The sequence below is a fragment of the Balaenoptera acutorostrata genome, chromosome 12 (genome assembly GCF_949987535.1).
Source record: "Balaenoptera acutorostrata chromosome 12, mBalAcu1.1, whole genome shotgun sequence".
Taxonomy (NCBI): Eukaryota; Metazoa; Chordata; class Mammalia; order Artiodactyla; family Balaenopteridae; genus Balaenoptera; species Balaenoptera acutorostrata.
In genome coordinates, this window is record NC_080075.1 from 48,667,780 (window position 1) to 48,695,775 (window position 27,996).

The 27,996-nt window shown below is 38.0% G+C and overlaps 1 protein-coding gene and 1 long non-coding RNA gene across 7 annotated transcripts in view; one reads left to right on the forward strand and one right to left on the reverse strand.

Moving 5' to 3' along the window:
- The first annotated feature begins 383 nt into the window (after positions 1-383).
- LOC130709422 (uncharacterized) lies at positions 384-26,593 on the forward strand. The gene is made up of 3 exons (XR_009009976.1): positions 384-616; positions 1,180-1,289; positions 26,518-26,593. It is a non-coding gene; the product is annotated as an uncharacterized LOC130709422 (long non-coding RNA).
- The window catches only part of ERLEC1 (endoplasmic reticulum lectin 1), a 45,656-nt gene continuing 19,847 nt past the window's right edge, over positions 2,188-27,996 (reverse strand). The window contains exons 9-17 of one of the 6 annotated variants that reach the window (XR_009009974.1): positions 24,902-25,063; positions 24,222-24,281; positions 18,545-18,669; positions 17,022-17,099; positions 16,610-16,685; positions 13,959-14,033; positions 9,128-9,193; positions 7,882-8,025; positions 2,188-3,843 (exon numbers count right to left, since the gene is read on the reverse strand). Coding sequence is in view for 1 of the 6 variants with exons in the window: in XM_007190023.2 (XP_007190085.1) it covers positions 13,962-14,033; positions 16,610-16,685; positions 17,022-17,099; positions 18,545-18,669; positions 24,222-24,281; positions 24,902-25,063 (573 nt within the window). In the remaining 5 variants the exon portion in view is untranslated. Of the gene's footprint in view, positions 8,026-9,122; positions 9,194-13,777; positions 14,034-16,609; positions 16,686-17,021; positions 17,100-18,544; positions 18,670-24,221; positions 24,282-24,901; positions 25,064-27,996 lie in introns of those variants that run through there. The other 5 variants (XR_009009973.1, XR_009009972.1, XR_003624097.2 and 2 more) reach the window with 5 other exon arrangements.

Sequence of the window (27,996 nt, forward strand, 5' to 3'; positions counted from 1 at the left end):
TTCAGAACAGATACTGAGTTCCAATCCACGCCGTCCACAATGGTCCATCTTTTTGGTGCTCAACATTTATAGCTGCTCCTTTAGCCATATTTCCAAAGAACACCAACTCTCCCATTTGAAATAATGCAACTTCTCTCATTTAAACAAAAACATGCCTCCTCTCCTCCAGAGAAAAGATGCAAAGTCCGATCAACCATTCTATTTCTCGGTGATGTTACTCTTCTGATTCAGTCAAAAATCTCAACTTTATATTCTGTAACCTAAGGATGAAATTGTAAAGTTTACCACTGTATGGTCAGGCCACTTAAGATGACTGTTCTCTTGCTCTCTGTACATCCCCTGCCCAACCAGTGCCTGCTTCACCTGCACCCTATTCACATGACTGACCTTCCTGCGAACTTGCCCCAGCTGGTGATTGTTCTTATCAAAGGGGCAGTGAGAGGCGTGATAAGAGGCATGCCCCTCTATTGGTTTCCCTGGTAACTAATGAGCCCACCTGATGTCAATTCCCCTATAACTGGTAATTCCCCTCACAGGGAGCGAAGACTGCTGCCATGTCCTGCCCGTCGTCCACCACACACAGTGGGCTGTCGCTCCAGGACCCTGCTTCAGACGTGTAAGCTCCCCCATCCATTAAACCATTTGATATCGACCAGGGTTCTTGGCCTTCCCCAGTCAATAGAAATTGATAAGAGGCCAGTCAAGAAATTCAGGCAAGGCTTTATTGGGGCCTCTGTTGCAGCAGGAGGGTAGTGAAAACAAGTAACAAGTTCCCTTGCTCCCTCCCCAAGGTGGAGGGAGCTGGTTCCTTATATGGGGTGAGGGTAGGGGTGTGTCCAGGGGTCGGGCCAGAGGGGTGGCTTAGGTGTTTTGCCCACCGCTTTGCTGGTATTGAGCGCTGGGGGCATGTGCAGTACCCTGCTTTTGCTCCCGACACCCTGTTTTTACTCCCAGCTCTTCAGAAGTGGCAGTTGGGGTTTTTTTGGTCTTTTTGTATCTTTTGTCTAGAATTTGCCCGAACTGTGCATGCACAGCAGCTTTTAGTCCCTTATAGTTTTCTTCTTATCAGTATTTTCTTGCTCTGGGAGACGTTAGTCCAGGCGCAAGCATTGCAGCACTGCAGCAAAGGGTCCCAGGTCCCAGCCTGTCTCACATTGATGTCTCTGTTGCTGACTCCAGGCTCTTTCTACAGTCTTGAAGCTGGGCAAGCACAGGCCTTGTAGGCCTGTGGGGTGCAGCCCAATAACCACCAACAAACACATCTTATAGAAAGTAGCAGAGAAAACAGGGTAAGAACAAGAAATATGTTGAAATGTTTCATAAAGGAGAAAATATGGTGCTAATATAGGCCTTACTTGCTTCTGATCAGGAAGTTGTGGTTGGTATTTTGTAACTTCCACTACTCCCTACTTCCTATCCCTTTGCCCTCCGCTAGCATATTGCATAGTCTGAGAAAATAAATAACTTTTATAAAATAGTGGAGGGAAGGAAATACTAAGAAAACAAAATTTAGGGAGTATAAAGCAGGATTACAGAAATAAAAACAGCAAGAAAATAAATGTAAATGCTTAATGTCATTTGTAAAAGACAAAAATCCTTGAATTAGAAATATGTAAGGGACTTCCCTGGTGGCCCCGTGGTTAACACTCCGTGCTCCCAAAGCAGGGGGCCCAGGTTTGATCCCTGGTCAGGGAACTAGATCCCACATGTGTGCCACAACTAAGAGTTCACATGCCTCAACTAAGAGTTTGCATGCCACAACTAAGGAGCCCACAAGTTGCAACAAAGTAGCCCACCTGCTGCAACTAAGAACCGGTGCAACTAACTAAATAAATATTTTTAAAAAATGATATGCAGGGAATTCCCTGTCAGTCCAGTGGTTGGGACTGCACTTTCATTGCCAAAGACCCAGGTTCAGTCCCTTGTTGGGGAACTAGGATCCTACAAGCCGCACAGCGCCGCCAAAAAAAAAAAAGAAAAAAAAAAGATTTGCAAAATTTGCTGCTTGGAATAGATAAACATAAGAAAAACTGATGTAAAAATTAAGAGGCAAAAGTAGATTAAGCTTACATGAAGAAAAAGGGAATGGCAACATTAATATTGGAGAAGAACCGAAAACAACACGACATTAAAGAAGAGAATATTGATAAAGAGAACACCCAAATAGTAAAGTAATAACAGTATTCATTCATTCAATGGATATTTATTGAATACTATGTGCCAGGAACTTGAGATACATTGGTGAACACAAGAGAGAAGTTTCTATTCCCATGACAATTATATTAGGCTAAGGAAGATAAACAGGTAAACAAATATGTAATTTTTATGTGGTGATATGTTCTATGAAGAAAAATAAAACAGTAAAGGCAGAGAAAGTGTCAGGGATGTTAATTTTATACAGGGAAGTTAGAAACTATTTGGGACAATAATACAATTTACTACAGTATTATTTCCATTATCGTTTAGTTCTCAATATGCTCTAATTTCCATTATTATTTTTCTTTGGGTCCACAAATTATTTAGAAGTGATTCTCTTAATTTTCCAAAAATTATATCTCAATTATTGATTTTTTAACTTAATGACCTTGTGGCAAATGACATATATACGATTCCAACCCTTGAAAATTGAGATTTGCTTTATGCTCCCGTAGATGGACAGTTTATGTAAACGATCTGAGTATACTCGAAAAGAATGTGTATTTTTTTTTAAAGTATTTGTTTATTTATTTATGGCTGTGTTGGGTCTTCGTTTCTGTGCAAGGGCTTTCTCTAATTGTGGCAAGTGGGGGCCACTCTTCATCGAGGTGCGTGGGCCTCTCACTATTGTGGCCTCTCTTGTTGCGGAGCACAGGCTCCAGATGCGCAGGCTCAGTAATTGTGGCTCATGGGCCCAGCTGCTCCACGGCACGTGGGATCTTCCCAGACCAGGGCTCGAACCCGTGTCCCCTGCATTGGCAGGCAGATTCTCAACCACTGCACTACCAGGGAAGCCCCGAATGTGTATTTTTTTTAAATAAATTTATTTATTTATTTTTGGCTGCGTTGGGTCTTCCTTGCTATGCATGGGCTTTCTCTAGTTGCGGTGCGTGGGGTCTACTCTTCATTGTGGTGTGTGGGCTTCTCATTGCGGTGGCTTCTCTTGTTGCGGAGCAGGGGGTCTAGGCGCGCGAGCTTTAGTAGTTGTGGAGCGCGGGCTTCAGTAGTTGTGGCTCGCGGGCTCTGGAGCACAGGCTCAGTAGTTGTGGCGCACGGGCTTAGTTGCTCCGTGGCATGTGGGATCTTCCCGGACCAGGGATCGAACCCGTGTCCCCTGCAGTGGCAGGTGGATTCTTAACCACTGCACCACCAGGGAAGTCCCAAGAATGTATATTTTTTGTTGGGTAAAATGTTTTCTACAGGTCCATTAGTTCAAGCCTATTGATTGTGTAGTTCAAATCTATATTCTTACTGATTGTGTTTGTTTGTTTGATCCGGAGAGAGATGGCAGCAAAAGTGCTTATACACAGAGAGTAGACTGCTAGCATGTGGTGTGCATGGGTACCCTGCAGAATAGTTGATAGAGGGAAGAGAGAACTTGTTACTTGCTGGGTTGTTAAAGTGGAGGTCAGTTAGGAGAGTTTCTATGGGAGTGTTATTTTTAAAATTCAATAAATAAGATTGTAGATATTACTCAAAATTCACTTCAGAACCTTATTACGATATAAGCATGCATTTGTACATAGTTGTAACCAGAATGTACATGTCTTACCTTCTATATTTTTCTGTTGAAATGATCACATCATCAAACTTTTGAAGAGCAGATTCATTTTATGAATACTGTTGAAATTACTCACAAACCTATATCTGTTCAAGGAAAGTAATGTAGAGGAAAACTGCCTTCAGTCAACCTAGCAAATAAGAAAGAGAGCTGGGAATAGAGCGTTTCCTTACAGACTGTCCTTGCAGAAGTTTTTTAAGGAGTCAAAACTGAATTGGCAACAAGGAATGTATCTCTGGGTGATAGGTTTAAATTTAGAGACTCATCTACTTGACCTAGAGAGTTATTCTAGACAAAAGAATTTGTCTTCTGCTTTAGGAATATTGTTAACCTCATTTGATTCACCACCCACTGTCCACTTTCGCCCCACAGCTCTGCTTCTTAGGTGATAAAAAAGTGCTCCACTATACGTCCAATATGCATTCTACAAGTTTTGATTGTGAAAATGCACAAGTGCAGGTAATAACAACAACCATTTGGCTTACATGATGGTAAGATACACCAATTTCAGAGAGGTTACAACGTGAAAAAATGCTTATCTTAGAATTGGTGATATATGGTGTTTAGTATAAGCTAGGGGAAAACACAAAATTATGGTCCCTTGATAAATACTTTAAGGATCTTTCTTTGAAACTAAGATTTTAAATAGTTCCTTGGTTAGGAACTCTTTGCATCCAGAAGCAATGGCCTCATAAGATTCCAGGTGGGAATTCTTTTCTAAAGTGGGAAGGGGCAGTAATGAAAGGGCAGCATGAGGTCTTAAAAGAGTAAGGCACAGTAGCCTTCTCAAACAGCTCAGTTGTAGGGACCTGAAAATGAGCATCTATAAACTGGATCCCTTTTTCATGCTCAAGATACTTGCACCCCCATTTGAAGATCTCTACGCTAGGCCACCAGTAGCACTCCTGGGTGCTGGCAGGTTCAGGTTCCCACCAGATCTGACTTCGGGTTATGGCTCATTCTTGGGTAATTCTCCATAACCTAGCCAGGCCAGATTATGGAGGCTCCCCTTTCAAGGTCATCCTCTTCATTCAGTTTAGTGGCAATGATACATGGAAACTACAGTGGCACTTTTGACTCCCAGAGGTAGGCGTTTTCTCCCTTATTCACTTAAAGCAGTTGTTGTTTTTCTTCTTCATTACCGAAAGAGGTCTACGGTCCCGTAAAAGGGATTTGCTCTCACTGCCTCCCTACTGGAGTTGAAGAAGGAAGGCCGAGAGTCAGTGAAGACACCAGGTCTGTGGAATGGTGAGGAGAGGCAGGTAGGCGGTCAGGGAGAAAGGCTCACCTCCTCCAGGGATCCAGGCTTTAGAGAGGGCAGGCCTAGACTGAGCTTAGAACCACAGCCAAAGCAGGCAAGCTCCACCAGTGGGAGGACTCTGCCTCGGCAGGTGACTGGGTAATGTGCTTCAGTATGTACCAGTCAGCAACACCGGCCCAAGTGTGAAGTCTTCTTGAAGTGAGGGCTTGAAGCCAGATGGGGTAATTTTTGAGGGGATGGAGAAGGGAAAGGAGGACCAGAAAGATAGGAAAATAGCTCCCTACTTCCTCCCCCACCCCTAAATATGGATCTGTAAATTGAGAAGCAGGTGCTGGCAGTGATTATAATATTCAGTCTTTCAATACCACTTAAGTGCTAATGACACTCATTTTATCTCTCTAATCCTAACCTCCCTGAACTTCATGCTGGTCTATCCAATTGCCTATTCAGCGTCTCCACTTGGATGTCTAATAGACATGTACAAAACTGAACTCTTGATTCAAACCCGCTCCCCACAGACTTGTGCCTCCTGCTGTTTTATCATCTCAGTAAACAGCACCACAATGACCAGTGCACAGCTCAGTCAGGGCCCTTGATTCTTTTCTTTCTCTTGCATGCCACATCTAATTGATAGAGCAATCCTCAATTATCTTGAAAATATACTCTGAATCCAATTATTTCTCACCTCCTTCAACCCCATCCCTTCTAGCCCAGACCCCCACCATCTCTCACCTGGACTGTTAAACTAGCCTCATAACCATTCTCCCACATTCCAGTCTTTCTCTCCCACAGTCTCCTTCCTGTGTGTCTGTGACCCTTTTAAAGTAAATCATACTTGTCACTCTCTTGCTTAAAACTTTCCAGCAGCTTTCCATCCCACTAGAACAAAATCTGAAGTCCTTGCTATGGCCTACATGACCCTGATAATCTGGCCCCTGGTTTCCTCTTTGTCCTCATTTCCTTTCATGTGTACTCTGCCTAATGTGCTTGGGCTACACAGCCTTTTTGGCTATTTCTCACACGCCTCCATTTTGTTCTCATGTCAGGGAATTAATTCCCCTAGGAATACTTCAGCCTGGAATGATCTTCCCCCAGGGCCTTTCCTAGTTTCCATATTCAACATAGCTCTCCACCCCATCACTATATATCCTTCTGCCATACTTTATTTTCTTCATGATTCTTATCATTACCCAACATTATGCTACTGTATTAGCCTGCTCGGGCTTCCATAACAAAATACCGCAGACTAACTGGCTTAAATAACAGAAATTAATTTTCTCACAATTATGGAGGCTAGAAGTTCAAGGTCAAAATGCCATCAGGATTGGTTTCCTGTGAGGTCTCTTTTCCTGGCTTGTGGAAGGCTGCCTTCTCATCGTGTCCTCATGTGGCCTCTTCTCTGTATGTGCATGGAGGGAGAAGTTTAGGGGGTCTCTGGTGTCTCTTCCCCTTCTAAGGACACCAGTCGTATCAGATTAGGGCCCCACCCTTGTGACCTAATTTAACCTCAATTCCCTCCTTAAATGCCTTATCTCCAGATACAGTCACATTGTGGGTTAGAACTTCAAACATGAATTTTGGGGGGTGGGGGGCACACTTCAGTTCATAATAGTTACATATAATTGTTTACTGGCTGTCTCCATTAGAAAAAAGCTGTAAAAAGGCAAAGACTGTGTATTTTGATCAGCACCGTATCCCTAGTACCTATTAGTCCTTGGCCCTGGTGGGCTTCCAGTGATGACTGTAGAATAAATGAATCATATAATAAATGACTGAATGGATAAAGCCTGAAAGTGATGTCCACGCACATCTCTATCTGGCTGGCTTACAATTTCCCCATGTTTGTTACTTTTTGTATCCCTCTCTATATTCCCAGGATAATCATCAGCAGGACTCTAATGAAAGGGGATATGGGTCTTGATTTAGGAGGACTACAAAGCGTTTCTGTTTACTCAGGAGACCAGCTTTAAGGGCATCTTTTCCCAAGTGACCACCCTGGCTGCCCAGGAGCTGCCAGACAACCTGCATTCATTCTCATTCGAATTTCTTGGCTCATAATGCAGCCTGAGGACTCAGGATAAAAGCAAACTCTTCAGGAACCACAAAGGAGTTAAGGAGAAAAGGGGTAACTCGTTCTTGGAGGGACAGAAGGGACTATACCAGTTACTTTAAAGCAGATGACAATTTGAATAAAGGTGCAGATTTAGTGAAATTCTGCTTTCCATAAGAGATAGTTAACAGGCAATCTGTTTAGGTACAGTGCCTTTGAGATTAATTTTACCAAAGTAAAAATATCACTTTATTGTTTATGGACAAATTAGTGAATTTTCCCTCCTTTACCCCAATAAAGAGAGAATTCTGATTTAAAAAAAATAAATACACTTAGCTGGTTCAGTTTGTTTCTCTGAGTTCCATTTCTGTGAAGGTTTGTTTTTTTGACACTTTTCCAAACCTTCAGCTGCTTGTAGCATGCTGATGAGTGGGAGATCTTTCAACTGTGGGAACCTTGATTTTCATGCAAAGACTGATGTTTTGCAAAATGTACCTTGTTCAGATGCCAGATAGGCCTTAAAAAGTAGAGCAAGTCACAAAGGGTGCTTTATGCCTGTCTTCTGGGGCCGCGGCACTAGGATAGGTTTTGTAACCTGTATAAATGCTTCAGGTTCAATACATTTCATATCTGACGTTAGGAAGGGCTTATGAAAGTTTCTTGCTCATTTGCTTGGGTTTAGCAACAATGTATGTCAAAGAAATTGTAAGAACTGATTTTATTAATATTACTCTGAGGAAAGATATGACTGGGAATTGTATTCTTCACAGAGAACCATAATGTTAGACACTTTCTTTGAGGAGTTCAGAGTACCTCAGAACTGGCATGTTTTCAGTACATGGAGACTGAAAATTTAATTTTCTTGGGAATTCCCCGGTGGTCCAGTAGTTAGGACTTGGCACTTTCACTGCAGGGTCCCAGGTTTGATCCCTGGTTGGGGAACTAAGATCCTGCAAGCTGCATGGCCAAAAAAAAAAAAAAAAATTAATTTTCTTAACCTTTGAGATCAGGGACTTTACTCAATCACTGCCCACTAGTGGGAGAAATGAAACACAATAAGGAGGCAAAGACACTGTACTCCTGTTAGGAAGGAGAAGCAACATATGGGACCGTGGGAAAGCAGTCTAAAGCAGCAAAAAATTAAACAATGTTGGGGGGAACCTGAGTGAAAAGGAATACAGATGGAGCAAATCAATAATTCTACTCCTTCTTCTTTCCCAACCATTGTAAAACTGAGGAAAATATTTTTTTCCTCCAAGCACCAAACACTGAAAAATAAGGACTGTTAGGAAACCCGTGGGAATTGGAGTAGTTGGGGAAGATTTTTATAAGGTGTGGGTAAGAAAGGATGAAGGTTCAATCATTTATTCAGCAAATATTTGTTGAGTGTCAATTTTATGCAAGGTCTGAGAAGAAACAAAATTAAGACATATTCTTTACTCCAACAAATAAAATATAAAGGAATTATTTTTATCATTTAAATCATAAATGCAGGGCTTCCCTGGTGGCGCAGTGGTTGAGAATCTGCCTGCTAATGCAGGAAACACGGGTTCGAGCCCTGGTCTGGGAAGATCCCACATGCCGCGGAGCAACTAGGCCCGTGAGCCACAACTACTGAGCCTGCGCGTCTGGAGCCTGTGCTCCGCAACAAGAGAGGCCACAATAGTGAGAGGCCCGCGCACCGCGATGAAGAGTGGCCCCCACTTGCCACAACTGGAGAAAGCCATAGCACAAAAACGAAGACCCAACATAGCAATCAATCAGTCAATAAAGAAATCTTAAAAAAAAAAAAAAAAAAAAAGTTAAATCATAAATGCAATCTGGATCTAGATAAATCGTCACTGCACTTGCATCATTTACCATCACAGGAATCACAGGAGGATTATCAAAGAAGGTAGGGTTTGATGGCATTTAACCAAGCCAGAATTTCCAAGGTAACACTTTAATCTTGTTAGTGAACTTTCATTTGCCCGATTTGTGGGTGGCATTAGCTTAAGAAAAGTTAGTGGAGTTCCATGATAAAAATAATATATGGAAAAAAATGGGTGTCATACGTTACCAGGACAAAATCAGTCATTTCCCTCATCTTACAGGACATTTTGCTGAGTCCCTCGGTGTGTTCTCTCTGGTGGAAGATGATAACCGAGAGCGGTTAATGGGGCAGATGCTCTGTGAATAGAAAGCACTATGGCATATTATTTACAAACATGGACTCTGGAATCTAAACTGATTCAACTGCTGGCTCAGCCAACTGTAGTTTAGTTCAGTTCTTGTAGCCTCATTTTCCTTATCTGTGAGTTAACGATAGTAAACCTACCTCACAGGGTTGTGAACATAGGGTATCTGAAGGGTTTGGCATAGTGCCTACTATTTAATAAATGTTCAAGAAGTGACAGCTGTCATTTTTATTTTTATAAAAGAAGAGTCTGGGATAGCCTATTATCTGAAATTCAAAGAATAATGACACAAGATTGTTCACAACTGGCTTTTTGGGGGTGATTTTGGGGGTGAAACCCTTTCTTGGAGGTGGTTAATGAAAGTTTTTCCAACAAATGATTTCTCAAGATGGCTTAAGAATATATATATATATATATATATATATATATATATATATATATATATATATAATTATATTTATTTATTTGGCAGCACCAGGTCTTAGTCACGGCACATGGGATCTTTAGTTGCGGCACATGAACTCTTAGTTGCAGCATGTGAGATCTAGTTCCCTGACCAGGGATCAAACCCGGGCCCCCTGCATTGGGAGCGTGGAGTCTTAGCCACTGGACCACCAGAGAAGTCCAAGATGGCTTAAGAATATTAATAACTATAAGTATGGAAAACTAATCTAGGGGAAAAACAACTTCCAATCTCCTTGACCAATTATTAATATTTTTCTAATCTATGGGATAATATTTGGACCTCTGATAGAATTCTTAAATGAGTAAATTGGTTTTTACTGCTATTAAAGACCACTGGTGACTAACTGGCAAACTAGTATTTTATTGAGGACACAGAAGCTTTTAGAACCCAACAAAGTTCACTATTTTTGGCTGTATTACTGAGTGAATTTAGATAGTAAAGCAGATTTGACTTACTGGGCTTTACAATCTACTTTGCTGGACTTTCAAGGACGTTTGATTTTTAGTATTATATATTTACAAAATGAAAATTATGTTTGTGCTTCAGGCAAATATACAGAAAGCGATATTTTTTCTTAAATTGAGGCAAAGCATAATTTATTCTATTGAAAGGTGCTGGAAAGCAATTTAACAGATTTGAAATATATACTGTAGTATATGATTAGATGTGAGATGTTTAGCATTATTTCATAGTCTCACAAGTGTCTTCCACAGTTGAGATGATTACTATTTCCAGAACTTCTGCTTGATTCACTTGCTTTTGAAGCACACTTTTTGTTTCAAATATAAAAAATTCTAAAATTCTTAAAAGTTTACAAATAGGTGTGGATGCAAAACACTACAAGCCCTATATTCCATTGGTTAGTAATTCTGACTTTCTTCTTTGCATTTTATAAGTTTTGAGACTGTCAGGCCTGCCTTTATTTTCTTTAGGTGTTAAAGAGTGGAATTCTAGTCTTCAGACTGTAGTTCTTTTGAATGCAAGTGAGGAAAACATGCTCATTCTTCCTAATCACTGCAAAAAAGCATTAGTATACTGTGTTATTACTAATAGAGAAGACTTGTAAGATACCAGGATCACAGTGATTGAAGCCATGACTGATGAAAGTAACCTGTTAACCTCTCACCTTAATTCTGATTGGTTATATACCTAATGTGTGGTCTCAATGCTAATATTTAAAGTGACAATTCAATTTTCTGAAAGGTGATGGAGGTATTAATTTAGTTACTCTACAGTGCTGTAATATGGGAAAAGTGAAGAATAATGGTATCCCCACCAGCTCCTCTACACATGTAACACCCACTCTTCCCCTCAAGATCTTTTGTGTTTTATTACATGAAACCTGATTCATGAATGACTGTGTGCACCAGTGTCAGTCCACATATTAAATATTAGTGAAGCTTAATTCCTCTTTTGCAGACGAAAACTTAGGAGAATTTCTAGTATTTTCTTCCCATAATCCACTGGATCATCTCGCCTGCTTGTACAACCTACTTAGAGACTACTGGCAACTGAAATAAAGCATGCTCTTGGTACGCAGTGGTCCATGGTTTCTCTACCACCCCTGTCAAACAACTGAAAAAAAGAAATGGAGAAATGGATTTTCCTTTAAGCCATGTCACCATGGCAACATATATTTTGAAAACTTTTACCTCAACAGCTCATCATAACATATAACATACACACATATGAAAATAGTTCTATTTGTATGTTCAAATGGAAATGTAAGCCCTGGTAAGTAAAATTACCCAACACTAGGAAGAGAGTTTAAAATCACTTTCTAGTATAGCTGATATTTATTTTCATTTGAAACTCTGATTGCAAATACTATTTATTCAAAATTCAAATCTTGATTCTTATTTTCCTTTTTAGATTGAGACCTTTTATGTTAGCTATTTGGTGCTACTGGGTCAATAATTTGGCCTGATTATGTACTATGAAGTTTAAGCTTTGTCACAAATCAGGTCAGGCCTTTTTGTATATCAGACTGACTGAAAAGGATAGTTCACCAAGGACTGCACACAAAGCTTACTATTCAGTTTAGCTGAGATAATTTGTTGCCCTTTGTTGCTGAGGTCCCTTTAATCAAGGATATAAGGATATAAACAAGGCCCCATCTAGTGGTATCTTGAAAAAAAGCAGGTAAAGCTGAAAGAAGGGGGAAAAAAAAGTCTCCATGTCGCAATCGTCCTGTAAAGATGAGCTACTAGTTATTTCCCTGAAACCCTAATCAGGAGGGTTAGTATGTGTGAAATTGTTAAAAGTGAAGTGCCTGAGTCACAGTGATCCTCGATCACTGGAGAATTTATTTAAAATAAAGAGAATCACTCAGGAAACATTCAAAATGCAGAGTCTTAGGCTCTAGGCTAAAGAATCTGATTTAGCAGCCACCTTAATAGAGATTCCACTTTGAGAAAGACTTCTCAAAGTACATTAGGCATATTGTAGCTGAGCCCTTTTTCCTGCCTACTAATATAGGAGAATGGCTGCACAATCGAGGTAACAACAAACAATTTAGAGATCAAAAAACTTCATAGACTACTGATAGGGGACCCAAGATTTAGAAGGGCTATAGAGATACCTGGCCTAGCCTTCCTCTCAAAGAAGTTTAAGCTGTTAGCCAAGACAGAAGGCTGACTTAATTTTTATTATGACTTCTATTTTTAAGAAGAATCTTCTGTAGTAAACTATTCTAATACAGTTTTTCAGATATTTCCCCCCTCTCTTACAAAAGAAAGAGTTTGGCCTAAATATTCCCCAAGTATTTTTTTGGCACTAAGCTTTCATAGTTCTCTCTCCTCTCCTATACCTATAATCTAAATGTGAAAGTAAACCTGTTTGTCTTAATTAATTGATATAGTAAATATAATTCTATACTTTATTAAAGAATTAAAATTTAATGGCTTTGGTCTCTGATCTTATTATGTTAATAGGAGACAAGGGAGATATTAGGAAATAAACTAACACTTACTGGGAACCTGCTAGGCTTTTTATATACAGAGAAAATTAATGCACTGATACAACCACCTTATGAAGTAATAAGTAGTCTCTCTACAATAGAGGATGTGAGGCTCGAAGTGGTTAACTGCTGTCTAGGATCACACATCTAGTAAGTTAAAGAGAGTATCTGGATTTAGGTTTGAATTTGAAGTGCATGCTATTTCTACATGTGCTGCTTCCTACTAAAATCTATAGATAGCCTTCCAACAGTCAATTATATTAACCGTTTCTCAAACTAAAATATCTTTGACCAGAACTGCTGAGGAGGGAAAGGAAAGTATCTTATGGGTAATTTTCTGCCCTTATTTAGACATGTATGTCCAAAATACAACAGGATGATGTTGTGTGAAACAGAGTAATGGAGAAAATAAAGAAACTGTATAATCTGCCATTGACTACATGACAACACTGCTTGTGGACATTTTATTCACTTTAAAATAAATATTGTGCTGTAAAACTGTCCAGAACTAAAATCTGTAGTATATAGTAGGCAAGTACAAAGGATAGCCAGCACAGTGTGTTTTGTGAAGATAAATCATTCTAAATTGAAAGAGAAGAATCACCGACTGTCTACACCAGGTACATATTTTGGGGGGAAACACACTCATATCAAGGAGAAAGAAATAGATAAAAGTTCTGAGAGAGAAGCAACCTATTGTAAATAAGAGTTTCTTGAGATTAACAGAGGAGAAGAAAACTTATATGTGAGGCTTTACTGTGTGTCCAGTTTCTAGTTTAATACCTGGTAGAGAGCGGTTGCTAAATAAAAATTTGTTGAAAGGATTTCAGGCACTAGAAATTACATATTTAACACAGTCTCTCATTTAAACAACCTCCTATCAATTTCCTTCTTCATTATCCTTACTTTATTAGCTAGTGTATATACTATAATTTATATAATCTATTATTTTAAAACTTTCAATAGGTACAACGATTATGACATTTCATTAGGATGGACTCTAAATTGCTTGGACAGGATTTATTTTGGAATCACATTATCCAAGCAAAGAAAAACACACAATCAGTTCATAAGACACAACAAAAACGAAAAAGGTGAAACAAAACGTCTGCCTTAGAAGTTTATCAATAACCTCTTATGTACACATACATATTCACAAAGTGGTTGAGAGTCCTTTTATACAATCCTTTAGATGCAGTCCAATGACTGAGAGCTCTATAATGGGACACATGGTCAGACAAATCATCATGACTTCCAATGATCTTTTTTTTCCCCTGAACTTTGTTACCCTTTAGTTGGGGAGAGAAAGAAGTCCATTTTCGTCTGCTGTATCTAAGATTTTACAGATCACTGGAGATTCAACCTAAAGAACAACAACAATAAAACCATTAAAAAGCTGCTAAGCTGAATACTTTATTCAGTATTTTTCTGCTGAATGAATACGTATAAATTTGATAAATGTATATGAGTCCTTGTTTTGGATAAACCATCCAATGTTATTTCTACAAATTGAGCTTTTTAGAAAACATTTAGTCATCCAAATAAAATACCAGATAGGTAGAGAAGGTATTTTTATCTTTAAGTAAAAGAGATGAGAGAGAAAAGGAGTAAAGGAACAGAATAAGAGAGAAATACATAGCTAGGTCTTATATAACAAAAACGTAGCAGAATATGGCAAAATAATAAGTTGTACAATTCAAGAAAAAGGTTAAAAAAATACAATCCAAAAATGGGCCAGGTGTTAAAATGATCAGATTTAAGATAATTATAATAAATATAATGAAGGAAATAGTGGGAAAGGCAGACAACATGTGTGAATAGATGGGGGATTTTAGCAGAAATGAAACCATAAAAAAGAACCAAATGGAAATGTTAGAAATGAAAAATATATCAGATACAAATTCATTCAAAGAGGTGGACAGGGCTTCCCTGGTGGCGCAGTGGTTGAGAATCTGCCTGCTAATGCAGGGGACATGAGTTCAAGCCCTGGTCTGGGAAGATCCCACATGCCGCAGAGCAGCTGGGCCCCTGAGCCACAATTACTGAGCCTGCGTGTCTGGAGCCTGTGCTCCGCAACAAGAGAGGCCGTGATAGTGAGAGGCCCGTGCACCGCGATGAAGAGTGGCCCCCGCTTGCCACAACTAGAGAAAGCCCTCGCACAGAAACGAAGACCCAACGCAGCCATAAATAAAAAAAAAAAAAAAAAAAAAAGAGGTGGACAGGACACAGCAGAGGAAAGAATCAATGAACCTGAAGACAATTCAATAGAAATGACATGACCTAAACTGAAACAAAGAAGGTAAGAATAAAATAAAGGGCCTGAGATTTGGTGACAACTTCAAACTAACATGTTTAATCAGGGTCCCAGAAATAGAAAAAAGGTGGGGCAGAAGAAATCTTTGAGAAGATGATGGCCAAAATTTTTCCAAACCTAATGAATTATATCAACCCACAAATCCGAGAAGCTCAGTGAACTCCAACCAGGATAAATAACAAAGAAAACCACCCTTACGCATCGCATAACCAAAGGTAGAACCATATTTCTAGAAGGAAGTAGAAGATAATACCTTCATGACTTTGGGGTGGCAAAATTTCTTAAAACAAAAAAAATCATTAGCAATAAAATGGGAAAAAAATTGATAAAATGAACTTCATCAAATAAACTTTTGCTCATCAAAAGACAGTAAGAAAAAGAACAGTCAAGACACAGATCAGGGGAAAAATGTGCAATTAAAATAGAAAAAAACTCATGTCCATTATATATTTGAACTCCTAGAAATAAATAATAATTAGACAGACAACAACAACAAAAATGGGTAAAAGATTGAGAAAGACTCTCTCCTTGACCAAATGATAGGAATGCTCCCCTGAGCCCTTTTTTTGACTAGGCCTCTTTTTGTTCCTGGGCCTGCCAAGTCCAGTTGCAGCAGTAATTCTGATAAGTCAGTTTAGAGAGAATCCCTCACTCTCAATGTCTAATCACCCTCCATATCTGATCAAATTCCTCCTCTCTCACTTTTGATATCTGATCTTCCTGGCCTGCCTTCACCAATAATTCTGTTAAGTCAGTTTAGCAAGAATCCCCTACCCCTGATGTCTCCTTTTAGTAATTTGCCATACACTGACTACTCCCCAACACCCCATTCTGCTTGTTGGCTATGTATCCCTGGCTGTCTTTGGCTGTATTTGGAGATGAGCTGACTCTCTCTCCCCTATTGTGATAGTCTTGACACTTGTGGCAATAGTCCTGAATAAAGTCTTCCTTACTGTTTTTGTGTCAGAATAATTTTTTCTTTAAAAAGACTTGGCTAGACACTTCACCAAAGAAGGTATACAGATGAATAATCACATGAAAAGGTTTCAAAAACACTTTTCATACGGGAAATGCAAATTAAAATCACTAAAATGGCTAAAATAAAAAAGACTGACAACACCAAATATTGGTAAGGATGTGGAGCAATTGGACTCTCATATATTGCTGGCAGGAGTAAAATGATGTAAACAAAGGCTGAGTCTAAAAAACATGCTGAGTCAAAGAGGCCAGGCATAAAACATTATAGACTACATGATCCCATTCATATGGAACCAAAAAAGAGGTAAAACTGATCTATGGTATCAGAAAACAGAAAGGAGTATCTTTGGGAATTGAGGGGTATTGACAGGAAAGGGGTATAAGAAAATTTTCTGCAGTGATAGATACCTTGTTTTGGGTAATAGTTAAATGGGTACATAAAACTGTCAAAACTCATCAGACTCAACACTTAAGAACTTTGCATTTTACTTTATGTAAATTATACCTCAATAAAAAAATGTCAATTTTTACAAGTAGTATGAGGGCTATATTAAACTTTGGTTTGGTTGAAGGTCCTTTCTAGACTTAATGCTAAAAATTAAAATGTGGCCCCAAACTGAATTCCTGAGTATTAGTTTTTCACTTACCCCAAGGATATACTGACAGGAGTGAGGCTCTAGCATATATACAGTAACAGCATGAGGAGAATCTGATTCTTTACACCTAAAACAGAGAGTACTTTAAGGCACTGCCCAAACAATACAAAATTATTTTAAATTGTTTTCCTCTCAAGGATAAAAATGCCTTGTAAGTGATTCTGTATAATTTAATAAATAATTGAAATAATTTAATTTGATAATAACTTATAAATAACTTATAAATAACAATTATATCACAATTATGATTTTACTATTTTATAATAAAACAGTATTTTATGACAAATCCATAAATTATTATGAATAAATATAATTATCCATAATTTATATTTATATAATCTTTTGCCCATAGGAAGCAGACTAAAGAGAAAGGCATAAAGCATGATTTGATGGTCTAACTTACTTTAGTTTTACAGTCACCTGTCTTGCTTTGTCAGTTATATCACAAATATCTCCATTCCCATAAAAATGTGACACCATCCTGAATCAGAAAAACACACAACCTTTATTAAACTAAAACTTCACTCATTCAGAGTAATTGTAATGGGTAGGGTGAGAAGATGGTTAGAGGGATCAGTTTTGCATTCGTTAAAAAAAAAATCTGACTATAAAATACTCCTTAAAAATACATATTTTTAAGGTTATGTCACAGAGAAAGTCTTTCAGCTTCTATAAAGAATACAAAGTTGAGATACTTCTTAGTGGTTTAATTAATAAGAATGATCTTTAACTTGCAAATTATTTATTTGTATACAAATAGTTAAGGTTAAATTGCTTTTAAAAAAGTTTTCTTTTAAAGCTAACCATTTCCCCAGCCCTGTATATTGTTTCCTTTGTGGAACGGTTTCCCCGTCTTCCCATCCTCCATTCAGTTCCATTCATTAAAATACTGTAATGCAGGTGTACAAAGGTAAAGCCTAGGCTAAGCTATAAATTCCAAAGAGCAAGAACCAAAGAAAAGTTTTAATTTTGCTAGCCTCACACTCCTATGCTTCAATATTTGTTGCACATGATACCATGAGCTATTTTCACTTGAAACATATAAACATTTAAAAAATCGATCCGTTTAGTATATTAATACTTAAATACCTATCTTAATTTTGCTAATTTTGATTTTGGTCAGTCCAAGAAGTCAGCACATTCTGAAAACAGACTCTCTCAATACCATCTATGCTAGGAAGGACAAAGTTAACATCTGAGAAGGAAAAAGAATGAATAATTTAAAATTCACTGAGTAATGGACTATAAGAAAAGCTAAAGTTTAGTTATTCTTGGGAAAGAAGAGATTAATTTACTTCTGCTATAACAAGATAAACCTAATAGCCCAAAAGAGATGTGAGGTAGTTTTTCAAAAAACCATTGTTTAACAATTTTCAACCATTACCCCACGTTAAGTAACAAAGGGAAATGCTGGAGTACATATAAATAGAGTTAAGTAACTTAAAGTGGTAGCGATTACACATGAAGGGGGAAAATGTTTATAACAGCCTTAGACCTAATACCTGGAATTGTACCAGTGTTACTAACGCCACCACCACTCTCATTACCATACACCACCACTGTCAAAGGCAGCAGCCAGTTTATTGCATGCAATTGCCAGGCACTACACTTTACATGAATTACCTCATTTAAATGTCGTAACAATTCTCTGAGGCAAATACTACTAGACAAGAAAAGTGAGGCTTACGAAGATTATGTAATTTGCCCAAGGTAGTAAGTGAATCGCCAGTATTTGAATACAGGGTAACTGACTTCAGAAACTGTGCTCTTAACTATTACACTATGTTGTTCCCTCTCGAAAAGAAAACTAACCTAAAAAATGTCCCTGAGAAAAGCTGACCAGATATTTTACTTTAAATTTATGTTTTTCAATATTCTGAGTTTTAAATATTCTAAGATCTAAAGGCAAATAAAGTTAATATTTACCTGACTGTCTGGGTACCATCGTCTTGAAGGTGATAGGCTCTAGCAGTATTCTTCTTAGCCCATTCAATATGTTCTTCTTGGTTCCATGTCCCCACAACCACAGAGGTTTTCCCACTATCCTTGTCCTAATATATAAAAAAATATTTGTGACAATGCATGCTTGACATCAAGGTGACATTTATGCTGATGGCCTACAAGCTATAGATCTTATCTTCATCTGCACACTGGATATCTATGTTTAGACGTGATAATGTTAGTCAAACTTCTCAATGAGTAGAAATTTGGGCTCATTATTCTTTACTCCTTGTTTCTCTGAATTATGAAACTAGTACTTTCTAGTCAGGTTAGGTCCCGATGTAGTTATTTTTGACTCTTCTATTTCCTTTCTCTCCTACATTTTTCAGTCCTGTCAATTATTTTCCTGGAAATGTTCTTGGCTTCACTCTTTCTCTACATGTCCATTGCCAACATCTCACCCCCAACTAAGAGTTTAATCTCTCATACCTAGATAATACAACCACATACTACTGTGATTCTTCCTTAAATATTTGGCCTTTATCTCTTACCCTGCAGCCACACTGAGCCTATCTTCATACTACTCTTTAAAATGCAAACCTTCAAGTTATACTAATTTTCACACTACTCATTTGACACGATGCACTATATATTGTCCTATATGTGGACTTCCTTCTCTCTCATTTTCCTTCTGTTCCTTTTCCTTCCTTTTCTTCTTTATATTTTATGCCAGGGACCACGCTGGGAACTAATATACATCTGATTAGTAGAACTAAAAACCCTTACAGAAGCAAAGGAAACAGCCACAGCCACTGCTACAGTGGAGCTTATTGCCTAGTGGAAGAGAGAGCCATTAAACATTCTTTTAGCAACTACACTGTAAATTCCTAGAGAGACAGGGATTAGAGCTGCACAGTGAATTGTTTAAGAGGTTGGATATGGAACAAGAGTGCCTGGGTTTGAATTTTAGTTTCACCATTTACTACCTATGTGATTTTAGGCAAGTTACTAAATCTTTGCTTCAGTTTCCTCATCTTGGAGTAAGAATACTCATCTCTTAGGACTGTTACGAGCATTAAATGAGTTGATATGTGTAAAGTACTTAGAACAATGCCTGGTATACAGTGAGCACTATATTTGTTAGCTACTATTATTTTTCTGTCTCCCAAAGCTCCTACCAGAGTTCTTCAAGAAGTTCTAGGGACTTCCCTGGTGGTCCAGTGGTTAAGACTCTGTGCTCCCAATGCAGGGGGCCCCTGTTTGATCCCTGGTCAGGGAACTAGATCCCACATGCTACAACTAAGAGCCCGCATGCTGCAACTAAAGATCCCACAAGCAGCAATTAAAACCTGGCGCAACCAAATAAATTTAAACAAAGAAAAAAAAAAAAGGAAAAAAAGAAGTTCTAGGTTACATGACCTTGGCTAGTGTTGGCAAGTGTATACGAAAACAGCCACTGTTAATGGAAATGTAAACTGGTCCAACCCTTTGGAAGGCAATTGTTCAGTATGCATATATTTTGACCTAGCAAGTACATTTCTAGAAACGTGCCCTATGAATATACTTGCAAAAGTTCACAAACACAACTATTTAAAAATGCTCGCTAAGATGCTGTCACAGCAAAAACTGGAAACAACTCAAAGGCTCATCAATAGACGTCTGGCTAAATATACTGTGGGTATAGACATAATCCTCTGAACCTGCTGAAAAAAATAAGATCAGCTGTTGCTGGCATGGAAAGATCTCCAAGATACTAGGTGAAAAGAACAAGTGCTGAGCAGTGCATTTAGTATATTCCTTCTGTATAAATAAAAAGGTTGTATCAACATTTACATATAGGCATTTTTTTCCCTTGTGGTGGGTTAGTTAAGAAAATGTTAACAGCTGTTACTTTTTAAAAAAATTTATTTCTTTATTTTTTAAAATTTATTTATTTATTTAATTTATTTATTTTCCATACCCCTACCTCCCTCACCCCAGCCTGAGTGAGCCAGAGCCCCCGAATCAGCTGCTTTTTTTTTTTGAATTTTTCTATTTTATTTTTTTATACAGCAGGTCCTTATTAGTCATCAATTTTATACACATCACTGTATACATGTCAATCCCAATTGCCCAATTCATCACACCACCACCCCCACCATCCCACCGCTTTACCCCCCTGGTGTCCATATGTTTGTTCTATACATCTGTGTCTCAACTTCTGCCCTGCAAACCGGTTCATCTGTACCATTTTTCTAGGTCCCACATATATGCGTTAATATACGATATTTGTTTTTCTCTTTCTGACTTACTTCACTCTGTAGACAGTCTCTAGATCCATCCATGTCTCTACAAATGACCCAATTTTGTTCCTTTTATGGCTGAGCAATATTCCATTGTATATATGTACCACATCTTCTTTATCCATTCGTCTGTCAATGGGCACTTAGGTTGCTTCCATGACCTGGTTATTGTACATAGTGCTGCAATTAACACTGGGGTGCATATGTCTTTTTGAATTATGGTTTTCTCTGGGTATATGCCCAGTAGGGGGGTTGCTGGATCATATGGTAATTCTTAGTTTTTTAAGGAACCTCCATACTGTTCTCCATAGTGGCTGTATCAATTAACATTCCCACCAACAGTGCAAGAGGGTTCCCTTTTCTCCACACCCTCTCCAGCATTTGTTGTTTGTAGATTTTCTGATGGTGTCCATTCTAACTGGTGTGAGGTGATACCTCACTGTAGTTTTGATTTGCATTTCTCTAATAATTAGTGATGTCGAGCAGCTTTTCATGTGCTTCTTGGCCATCTGTATGTCTTCTTTGGAGAAATGTCTATTTAGGTCTTCTGCGCATTTTTAGGTTGGGTTTTTTTTTTTTTTTAATATTGAGCTGCAGGAGCCGTTTATATATTTTGGAGATTAATCCTTTGTCTGTTGATTCATTTGCAAATATTTTCTCCCATTCTGAGGGTTGTCTTTTCGTCTTGTTTATGGTTTCCTTTGCTGTGCAAAAGCTTAGAAGTTTCATTAGGTCCCATCTGTTTATTTTTGTTTTTATTTCCATTACTCTAGGAGGTGGATCAAAAAAGATCTTGCTGTGATTTATGTCAAAGAGTGTTCTGCCTATGTTTTCCTCTAAGAGTTTTATAGTGTCTGGTCTTACATTTAGGTCTCGAATCCATTTTGAGTTTATTTTTGTGTACGGTGTTAGGGAGTGTTCTAATTTCATTCTTTTACATGTAGCTGTCCAGTTTTCCCAGCACCACTTATTGAAGAAACTGTCTTTTCTGCATTGTATATCCGTGCCTCCTTTGTCATAGATTAGTTGACCACAGGTGCGTGGGTTTATCTCTGGGCTTTCTATCCTGTTCCACTGATATATTTCTGTTTTTGTGCCAGTACCATATTGTCTTGATTACTGTAGCTTTGTAGTATAGTCTGAAGTCAGGGAGCCTGATTCCTCCAGCTCCGTTTTTCTTTCTCAAGACTGCTTTGGCTATTCGGGGTCTTTTGTGTTTCCATACAAATTGTGAAATTTTTTGTTCTAGTTCTGTGAAAAATGCCATTGGTAATTTGATAGGGATTGCATTGAATCTGTAGATTGCTTTGGGTAGTATAGTCATTTCCACAATGTTGATCTTCCAATCCAAGAACATGGTATATCTCTCCATCTGTTTGTATCATCTTTAATTTCTTTCATCAGTGTCTTATAGTTTTCTGCATACAGGTCTTTTGTCTCCTTAGGTAGATTTATCCCTAGGTATTTTACTTTTTGTTGCAATGGTAAATGGGAGTGTTTCCTTAATTTCTCTTTCAGATTTTTCATCATTAGTGTATAGGAATGCAAGAGATTTCTGTACATTAACTTTGTATCCTGCTACTTTACCAAATTCATTGATGAGCTCTAGTAGTTTTCTGGTAGCATCTTCAGGACTCTCTATGTATTGTATCATGTCATCTGCAAACAGTGACAGTTTTACTTCTTCTTTTCCGAATTGGATTCCTTTTATTTCGTTTTCATCTTTGACTGCTGTGGCTAAAACTTCCAAAACTATGTTGAATAATAGTGGTGAGAGTGGGCAACCTTGTCCTGTTCCTGATCTTAGTGGAAATGGTTTCAATTTTTCACCATTCAGAACGATGTTGGCTGTGGGTTTGTCATATATGGCCTTTATTATGTTGAGGTAAGTTCCCTCTGTGCCTACTTTCTGAAGGGTTTTTATCATAAATGGGTGTTGAATTTTGTCATAAGCTTTTTCTGCTTCTATTGAGATGATCATATGGTTTTTCTCCTTCAGTTTACTTTTATTTTTGGCTCTGTTGTGTCTTTGTTGCTGCACACAGGGTTTCTTTAGTTGTGGCTAGTGGTGGCTACTCTTTGTTGTGGTGCCCGGGCTTCTCACTGTGGTGGCTTCTCTTGTTGTGGAGCACAGGCTCTAGGCACGTGGGCTTCAGTAGTTGTGGCATGCCAGCTCAGCAGTTGTGGCTCGTAGGCTCTAGAGCTCAGGCTCATTAGTTGTGGTGCACAGGCTTAGTTGCTCTGCGGCATGTAGGATCTTCCTGGACCAGGGCTCGAACCAGAGTCCCCTGCACTGGCAGGCAGATTATTAACCACTGCGCCACCAGGGAAGCCCCAGCTGTTACTTTTGAAAAATGGGGCAACAGTGGAGGAAAATTTTATTTTCATTCTATATTTCTGGCATATATTCCTTTAATTAAAAAAAAAAGCCACTGGGTATTATCTGGGCTGTACTTAGATGACACTTTATCTTTTTTTGTATTAATAAAAAAATTAAGTAAAACATTAAAGCAGCATGAATAAATGGAAAGCATAGTGAAATGGAACATCTCAGGCTTAAGTGAAGAATAAAATGTTCTAGTTTACAGACACCTCATAAATTTGGAGTGATTTAAATGTGGAAGTGAGTTGATCTTTCCCATTATGATCCATCTTGAAATTTAAGATCAGCTCAAAACATCTCAAGAGGGCAAATACAGTATTTTCTAATTACCAGTTTTTATTTATTTGGGGGAATAAAAAGAGCCTTTTAAAACAGATCAATATTTATTAATGTTTGTTTTCTATGTCTAGTAGTTTACCTTACTAAACAAACTACAACAATGACAAATAAAACTACTGGGGCTTGAATTTCAGAATTTAAGCAGCTTTGGCTCAAGTGTGGGAGAATACTGATTTATGAAATTATAAATAAAAGGAAGAATAAAGAGCCAGTGCATTTAATCTTAAAACTTATTTTAAGCTTAGATGATATGGTACCTTCTTTTAGTTGAGAAACCTGCTGTATTTATCCTATTTTACTAACTCTAGTGATATACTATGTTACCATTCACTTAATTTAACGATGAGTTATAACAATGACTAATTCCTTGGTCAAAGCTAAAGAGGTTAGTCACTGTAGCTTATTATTCCTCCAGGCTCACAGTAATAAAAGAATCTGAGTAGTTAATACATAACGTTACTTTAAGATGATTGACTTACTCTTAACTGACACCAAGTTTTCCATTTTCCAGAATTTAGAGACACTTTGATGAATATTTCCATATTAAAATCATCTTATAATTAAAAGTAACACCAACCTCCACCCCTTTTTTTTCCACAAAAGATTTTTGAAACTTTAATCAACCTAGTGGTAGAGTGATATAAATGCTGTTCTATACCTCATGGTATTGATGTACATGTTTGCCATAGCAGAATTCATATTTCCACCAACCAACACCCTACAGGAAAGGAAACAGATCAAGTTACAGTACATAGAAAGGCATATTGGGGTCTCAGTATTGCTGCATGATAGTGATGGACATATATATAATTAAAAAAAACTGTACTAGCAATAATATGGTTGAAAATCAAAATTAAAAATTACTGATAAACTTTAAAAAATAGACATTATTAGAGAATAATTGCTGTACTGCCCTGGTAAAATAAAGTAAAATGAAAATTCCACTTATAAGTGTATTTCCCACTGGAGTTCTTAGGGGCAAAATTTTACGTTTGTAGATATTAGCTCAAGTTTTAAATGTGATTGCTACATAACCAAGATGTAGGCTACACAATCATTGATGCCCATTCCAGCAATTAGCCAGAATCACATATGAAGTATTTATATATATTTTTGTCAAGTAAACGTCAAGTTTTAGCCTGTGAGTAAAGAGAATATAATGGCTATGCACTGGATTATAACGAGATGTGGAGAGAAAGTGTCCATTGGGGAGCTTCCAGAATCCTGCCATTTCTCTATAGACAAAAAATCTTTTTCAGTGCTACTAATGCCCCTTGATAAATAACACACAAGTGAAAGCTGTAAGATAAATATTTAAACTGATGGTTCACTTCTCACCCCGTGAAAGCAGTAGGAACCACTAAGGAATTCTTTTATGAGTTGGTCATCTGTCAATTTGGATATGTGGGTTGTTCCAACTGTGAGCATTGGCTGAGAACCAACAGCAATGGGTTTGTGGATTGCTGGAAATCTCTCTTCCTTAGTTGATTGCATATCTTCCTAAAATTAAATAAACATATGTTTAAGGGCTTCTTCGCCACACAAATTTTTTCAGTATGACTTAAATTATTATTTTTAAAGTTCAGAAAATTTGGAAAAAAAAGTCCACTCATTTTTTTTTTAAATTAATTAATTTATTTTTGGCTGCATCAGGTCTTCGTTGCTGCATGCGGGCTTTCGCTAGCTGTGGCGAGCGGGGGCTACTCTTCGTTGCAGTGTGCAGGCTTCTCACTATGGTGGCTTCTCTTGTTGTGGAGCACGGGCTCTAGGCGTGCGGCCTTAAGTTGTGGCACGTGGGCTTAGTTGCTCCACAGCATGTGGGATCTTCCCGGACCAGGGCTCAAACCCGTGTCCCCTGCATTGGCAGGCGGATTCTTAACCACTGCACCACCAGAGAAGTCCCTGTCCGCTCATTTTTAATGTGTTTTAAGAAAATGAATTTTGCAACACTTAATAGCATAGAGAAAGCTCTAGGCAAATGTTAGTTCCATCTACCAGTTAGGGGCATGGTGACCTTTCTTAACATAGAGGGATAATTTCCATTTCACATATTTTGTCTCATTATTCTTATTAAATACTTTGCTACATGTTAGGTTTTGTGTTTCCACATTTAGTTTTGGAAATGTGATTACTATGGGTAAAGAAAGGATAACAAGCAGGCTAATGAAGAGCTGAGTGGGACAAATATGAATATTAGTTATAATTATTCAAATGTAGCAGGACCTGGTTGTTGCCCTGGAGGAAACTGCAGTTTAATAAAGGAAGGGTACAGGGAATAGCAGATTCACAGAGGTAGGGGTGATTCAAATAGACTTTGACAAATAACTGAAACACGAAGACTTCACAAAGAGAAAACCCTTGATTAATTCATGAAACATTAATAATTTGTGACTTACGTGAATGCCTGTGTATGTGTTTTGTGTGTGTGCATATGCATGTGAATCTGAAGAGGTAAGAGCAAAGATGTGTGGTATGGTATGATATTTAAAACCAGAGAGAAGCAGGCACTATAGATAGAAAACTATGTAATGCTAAGAAGTTTGGACATTATCTTTTAGGTTTTAGGCAAAGATATGGTATGATCAGATTTTTAAGTAATTACTTTAGCATAGGCAGGGAAGAAGGAATGGTAAGAACAAATCTGGAGGTGGAGAGTCAAGTTAGGAGCTGCAATAACCCAGGCCACAGACGAAGTGAATCTAACATAAGGGAGTGACAAGTCGGGTGGAGAGAAGAGGACAGTTATGAAAGAGGTTAATGAGTTAGAATCTGGTAGTTAACTGGGTACTCACAGTAAGCAGAGAGGAAATGAATCCAGACCAGAATTGAAGAAGTGAGTGTACCAACTAACTGAATAAAATAATTAAAAAAAATTAAATAGTAAAATGTATAGACTCCTTTTTCACCCGCTGTAGTTGCCATTGACAAACTGTGGTTCTTTTCTTCTTTTTCAGCTGGTAGGATTCACTGGATGGTTACTCTGGAAACCAATGACCTTATCCTCTCTCTCCTCCAATATTAAGAACAAAGATTGCCAAGATGGCTTCTTGTTTTTTGAAAGAACCTTGAATTTTACATATAACTCTTTCTACATTCAGAGACTACTACTATGCTTCTGGCAGTATTATAAGTATGGAGTATTAAAAATGAAGCACCGACCCTATTCTTCTGTCTCTGTTTTTTTCTTTTTTCTTTTGCTCTACCCAAGAATCTTACATCAAATTTATGGGGTCTTCAACAATTACAACAGCAACAGTCCTGAGATCAATTTTAAATAACTTTGTGAATCAGCTATAAATTTTCTAGTGGAAGACGTACTTTGTAATGCAGTACTTGACCATGTAAGACACTGGGACACTGATACCCATAAAAGTGATCATCTAAAGCAAAAAAAAAAAAAAAAAAGCAGCAGACATAGTTACTACTCATAAGGAGCTAAGGTTTAATAGACTAAAGTAATTACTTAGAATACATGAGACCTATAGTAAGGTTAGTGAACAAAAGAATAATAATGCATAGTGAAACCTGCAGCTGAGAAAAGGGGAAGAGGTAGGAAGAAAAGAAGCATGACAATTTATTATTCCTTCTTGTGGACAGAACATCTACTTTCATTTTAAAGGAAAACTACTCCAATAAAAGCAAGATGATAGTTTTTGTAGCAGGGTTTGGAAATTCATAAAATAGATTCTTAATAAATCCAGTAATTTCCAAATTAATTTAACATAATAACACAGGCAGAACATCAAACCAAATTCTGATAGCCAGATACGTATTTTGTTTAAAAAAGAAAAAAATTCTTTATGGTAAAGCTTGATTCACACTTAAAAGGCAACCCACATGCCAGATATCTATATTTTTATTTTATTTATTTATTTTTGGCCGCATTGGGTTTTCGTTGCTGCATGCGGGCTTTCTCTAGTTGCAGGGAGCGGGGGCTACTCTTCGTTGCAATGTGCAAGCTTCTCATTGCGGTGGCTTCTCCTGTTGCGGAGCACGGGCTCTAGGCATGCAGGCTTATATTTTTAAAGAAAAGTTATGTGTAACAAACTAAGTTTCTCAAAAAATTATTCTGAAGTAAAGATGATCAGCTTTAAATAATTACTCATCCTACAGTATTAGCTAAGATTTTCATGTACTGTAAAGATGCTAAGTGTTTAGAAAGCATTATCATCGGTAGCTTTTTTTAAATAAATTTATTTACTTATTTATTTGGCTGCATTGGGTCTTCGTTGCTGCGCATGGGCTTTCTCTAGTTGTGTTGAATGGGGGCTACTGTTCATTGCGGTGTGTGGGCTTCTCATTGCGGTGGCTTCTCTTGTTGTGGAGCATGGGCTCTAGGTGTGCAAGCTTCAGTAGTTGTGGCACGAGGGCTCAGTAGTTGTGGCACAAGGGCTTAGTTGCTCTGTGGCATGTGGGATCTTCCAGGACCAGGG